This window comes from Eucyclogobius newberryi, unplaced genomic scaffold (genome assembly GCF_026437365.1).
Source record: "Eucyclogobius newberryi isolate DKJ021-1_F unplaced genomic scaffold, fEucNew1.0.hap1 SCAF_20, whole genome shotgun sequence".
Classification (NCBI taxonomy): Eukaryota; Metazoa; Chordata; class Actinopteri; order Gobiiformes; family Gobiidae; genus Eucyclogobius; species Eucyclogobius newberryi.
Genome location: NW_027315835.1, coordinates 18,193,099 through 18,198,797, shown reverse-complemented (window position 1 = coordinate 18,198,797; position 5,699 = coordinate 18,193,099). Strand labels below are relative to the sequence as shown.

Sequence of the window (5,699 nt, the reverse complement as noted above, 5' to 3'; positions counted from 1 at the left end):
GGCCATTGTTTTATGGGCTTTGTTTTTCTCTCTCAGGGCGGTGAGACTTGAACAGGCGCCGGTCTGCTGCAGTCAGTCCACCTCTAGTCTGCAAATACCTCAGTGGAACTTTGTGTGAGCAGCCTCCAGAGTAATGCAGCCCAGAGACGCTCAGTGCAAAGCCACTGGCGCAAAGCCACTGGCGCGTTCTCAATCACATTCAGCTCATGTACAAACACGCGCCTCTTCTCACAAACGGATGCCACTTTGGACAGTGTCACTACAGACCCGCTGTCAGGCCTGGGCCAGCATTTGTTCACACTAAAACACATTGAAAGATAGACTTTATTGCTAAATTGTGATAGCCATAATATGTACACTGATATGTCTGACTTTGTATTTATTTATTTATTCTCATTTTAGCAATATTCAAGTAGACATCTCCCATATTTTTGTTTCTGGTATACTCTGCTATTCTCTTTCCTTATGCTCTATACTCACAATCGTTAAAATAATAAATAAAACATACAGATTTGTTTATTTCTACAATACTATGTATTCCAAAAAGCTGAGTTCACGCCTTAATATATATCTTTAGCCTCAACTTTTTTAAACAATTTAATAATTATTGATATTAATATACAAAAAACCTCTAGGCAGCATTGCAGTGAAATAACAGTCAGTTCAGTTGAAAAGTTCACTTCTTGAAGAAGTATTGCAATCCATTCTCAAAGTCTCATGTAAAAATATTTAAAAAAGAAAGCTCTTCCATATGAAGTGCTCATGTTTTCCGCAGAATAAAATATGGTCCTGGATCAATTAGAAAAAAATAGCTGCATTTGTCTTAAATATATACAATGTTGATATTTCACTTAAAATGCTATATAAAAAAATAGATTTGCTATGGTGCCCACTTTTGTAATAGTTAACAGTGCAATAGAAAACCGTATTTCCAGTCCACAGCTCCTCGTGAGGATCAGCACGAGCACTTGCACTCTGAGATGATGGGGTACTGCACCTGTATCCACGTGCAGTACTTCTGTCTGAGGAAGCCCTGGCAGTACCATCGTAGAAAAATCTTATTGATGGACTTGACTGGTTTACACGACATGCCCTCTGGGAAGGAGCACGAGCGCTCCGAGAAACAATTCCCCTCTTTGATGTAACGTGGCCAGAACCTCACGCCCAAATCCTTCCAAGTGTACACGACCGGGCAGTGCGTATACGTCCACAGCCACTGCAGGAATTTCCTCCGCGCCTTCTTCCCCACTTTCACCCGCTTCCCGTACGGGGTTTCCGTGAGGTCCAGCTTTTTAATCTCGTTGGGCATCGGCCCGTGCGGCTTCGCGGTGTGCGTGTCCGAGAGGTTGACCAGCACGGGCGAGCCGATGGACATGAAGTGCGGGTCAAAGTTGCTGCCCAGCTTTTTCCTCAAAGTCCTCTCCGCCAAGTCCTGCTCGCGGGGGTCGTACTCCGGGTCCGGGTCCTCCTTCAGGTCGGGCACTGGCAGGTGGTCACTGGGCGATGGACGGAGGCGCAGGTAATGCTGGGAGGAGACCCCGAGGTGGACGCACAGGAACACGTAGACGAGGAGCGTCTGCGAGAGCGCCATCGTTCCTCCGGTGTCGCGCGCGCGTCGGGGAGCGGTTCACTTCTGTGCCCGGTGCCTGTGTTGTGTGCAGCCGCCGGCCCTGGGCTTCATAAATAGTAGAGGGTCAGTCACCGGCAGGGCGATACTTTTAATAGCCCGCGGCCGGTTTGAATGACACGGGCCGCTTTGCCGTCTGATCAACAACAACAACAACAAAAGCGCACAAACAAAATCACTCTTTCACGCGCTGTCCGGCCTCAGCTCCGCTCACTTGGGATTCACTTGGGATCTCTCTCTGTTGTCATGGTTACTCCGGAGACTCTAAACGGCTCAGCGCTGTGTTTTGCAGGGGGGGGGGGGGACTGAATAGATCCACGGCGTTATCGACAGTAAACACGCAGGGACTTCACAAAGTTTGGAAACGGGACTGATGTTTGTTCGCATGAGTCTTTCTAACCGAGGGCGGACTTCGCCTGACGCGCGCGCGGCACCAAGCACCAGGTCCCAGGACGCGCGAGCCCCAACACGCGCACACACACACTCGATTCTCCCAAGTCCAAAGATGTGCACCTTACACAGAGAAGCAAAGGTGCTCAGAGAGTCCCGCGACGAGATGCTCCGCGGTCGCGCACCTTTTTTTCCTCTCCGCGGGATGAGCCCAAACTTTCAAAGAGATCACAAAGTCTGGACAAGTTCTTGCACGTCTCCAAAAGTCTGAATTGGGGGGGAAAAAAAGTCGATTCCTCCAACTTTAGATTCCTTTCAGAAACGCTGCATCCTCCGGCGCCACTTCATGATGAGACTGTCCCAAAACGTGGACTTGTTTCACGGCCAAATCCTGGGGGAGTGCGCGCTGCGGTGAGTGGCGCTGCGTCTCTCCCACTCGAGCCTGAGAGTGTGTCTGTAGCGAGTGCTGCCCTCAGTCCCAAGTTAAATATCCCCCTCCGACGGTACAAAGTGTCAGATGGTCCTGCCCACCCCGGCCACTTTCTCTGTGATTGACAGCTCTCCTTTTTCGGGCCAACCCTCCCCTCACCGTGGAAAATATCAGCCTCAATTTAAGGATCAACTGGGTCCTAACGCACCGCTTTTAACCACACTGATGTCAAGAAAATGACTCTAAAACAATCCTATCCTAATACAACCGTTTCTGTTTGGCTCCTTATTGGTTTCAACAGTCTATTGTCAAGAATCGGCTTAATCAGTTTGAACCTTTCCCATGAAATTGATGGGAAACATTTAGTAGTTTGTCTGCGGAAAAGGGGCATCACATTCCACCTTTGTTCATCAGGATTTGGGTCTGCACAGGAATTGGCCCGTTGAACTCTGGGGTCACAAAATAGGCGCGTAATTAAGGGCTATAAATGGCTGAGGATAAGTAACCTTTCCCATGCACCACGCAGCAGTGCCACCGGGGCCCACGCCACCGCAACACGTTTGGCAGCAAGTCAGAGCAGATTGAATTCGATATTTCAAGCAAAACAAATGAAATAACAACTCTGATCCATCTAATAATGAAATCGATTTTTTTTTTTTTTTTTTTTTAACATATTCCTTTATTTGCTTTGGGGGCCATGGTGACATTTCCACACCGTTTATTGGGACTTTTCTACGTTAGTGGTTAATTCAGCCTCCTTATTGTGTTCCTCCTTTGTAGTGGTCACTAGAGGGCGTCGATCCAGCACGATGTGGATGCTCCAGGCTCATTCAGAGAATGCACAAATTGAAATGCATGAGGAAAGAATGCGTGCTCAAAGTTATGATCCAGCTCAAGTCAAATGGTGCACTTGTTTCAAAGTCCAGTGAGGAGAGCACACGTAATTGCATCCTCACTGGGGTCTATTGCTGCTGTAGTTACACATGGATGTTTTGGGCTAAGTTTGTGATATATATTTGTTATTTTGTTCATTGTCTCTCTAAATTATGATTTCATTCTTAGAACAGTGCTTCCCACATAAGCAGACTATGACAACACTGGTCCTTAAAAAAAAAAAAAAAAACTCATATCATCTTTGTAAAACTTATATAATTTCTTAAGTTGGGATAACGTAATTATCAATTCCAACATAATTCTGGTCTACAAAACCTTTCTTGATCTGGCCCCCACCCCCATTGAATGAGTTTATACAATTCAACTGAAATACAACTAATACAACTAGACTGCAAAATCCTATAAACTTCATAAATGAAACTCGATAAACTTCATTTGGACAGCCTGCTTTTTCGGTCCGTGCCACGCACTCTTGGAATCTGTTCCCCACAGAACTGAGGAACATCCATCATTTCACAGCTTTAGTATAAGTATTAAACAGTGGATTTGGACAATCAGACATGTGAACATAACATGAACTAACCTTTGTGTTTTATGTTTAACATCCCCTGTCTTTGTCTTGTTGGGGAGATTGTGATTGTTATTTGTCTATTGTCATCTCTCTCTTCGATTTATGTTGAGTGTAGTTGGGCTTTTAGCATGTTCTATTCCATTTATTTTAAGTATTGTATCTCACTGATCCTCGTTGTCATGTATGGACTGAGTGTTTTGGGTCTATTACATGTCCTGTTTTCTGTCTCCATCAACCTGCCAAATTGGACTACAGATGAAAATAATCCATGGCAAACTCTGGCACATTTACATGTTGAACTAACACATCTTGATTAATGACCACAGTCCCGTATATATATTAAAACATAAACATAGAATGTTTTTATAAAGTTTGTGAAATGGGAATACATTTAATGAGAATGATTTGATGGAAAGCATCATATTCTGTCTTTTGGAGTTTTCTTAGCTGAGAGTGTGTTTCCCTGACCTCGACAGACCTCCCTCTCATAATGTGGTTAATGATTACTGCCCCTGTGTAGACAGGACTCAGTGGGCAGTGAGGACAGTAAGGCTGAGCTGTTACTGTAGAAATGTCCATTTCCATTGTCTCCCTCCACAGGTCTTGGTGCGCTGAAGCCCCATGCCGGGAACTTTTCGTCCCAACTGATAATGCTGCCAGGCTGGCCAGCAGTGAGTGCACCCCCCATACCAGGGCTAATTACTGCGGAGATAAAGACAAGTGGAGGAGAGCACAGTGGGAAAGGCTGCTGTTTGTCATGATGTGGAGTTGCTGGGTTAAAGGAGGTGGGGGTCCTGTATGTGTGTAATGGTGGCGGTGCCGGATGGCAGTTTGCTGTGGAATGGCTAATTAAATAACACCATAAAAGGATCCCGGCTTGCTTTAACGAAGCTTCTGACGAGAGGGGCTGGGGGGTGGACTCGCTGCATAGGAGAGAGGTGGGGTCACCACTGAAAATTGGGCTTGTATAACAAGAGGACTTAGCTCTTTGGTTTTGCAATGATTGTTCACGCTCCCTTAGGTCTCAATAGGGCACATGGTGAGGGTGCTTTGGGGGGCAGCCCTAAGGCACAGATAGGACCCTCATCTTCCCTTCACTTGTGAATGCTACACGCAAACATAGACACACGGACACCCCTGTGGCTCCACACAAAGACCTCTACCCAAGTTTCGGGCCGGAGCTTATCCAGTGCTGGGGCACAGCAAGGGGCTGGCCTGGCCAGACTGGCTGACTGTGCCCACTGGGGACTGGTAGAATGGCACAGGGGGTGGAAGGAGACGGACAGCTTGGACAGGACGGAGGGGAGTTAACTTCAAGGCACAAAGCACAAGCACATTGGACTTACAAAATCATACTTGTTTTTTTATACTATTTTTAGATCATGTTTCTTGTCTACTAAAAGATTAAATCACTCTTGGAAAGGCACAGTATGATACAGTTTTGAAAGGCAGAGATAAAGTATGACAAAAGCTGATGTGTGGTTATCTGAGATAACTTTTATAATGAGCTTAGAGTCATTTGTTTTCACCACTCTCCTGTAATCTTGGCAGCTGGACAGACAGGAATATCTGCAAGAATTTAAAAATACTGCATTTTGTTTTCATTCAATTTAGTTGACGAAACGGAAGAAACCCAGCATTATTGTTGAATTGGTTCAATAGATATTTAATGCCTCATCTGAGCCATAAATATTCAAAGCCATCACTGCCTGTCAATATTGCATTCACCCTCTTTCCCCACTGCCTGCACCATCTCCTCCAGTTCTACTTCTGTCTCCACTCTCCCC

At 45.8% G+C, this 5,699-nt stretch overlaps 1 protein-coding gene across 1 annotated transcript; it reads right to left on the bottom strand.

Moving 5' to 3' along the window:
• Positions 1–306: 306 nt before the first annotated feature.
• nog2 (noggin 2) lies at positions 307–2,487 on the bottom strand. Its single transcript, XM_072455594.1, has one exon. The coding sequence runs from the start codon at positions 1,589–1,591 to the stop codon at positions 956–958; it is 636 nt and encodes a 211-aa protein (XP_072311695.1). The 5' UTR covers positions 1,592–2,487; the 3' UTR covers positions 307–955.
• Positions 2,488–5,699: the final 3,212 nt, after the last annotated feature.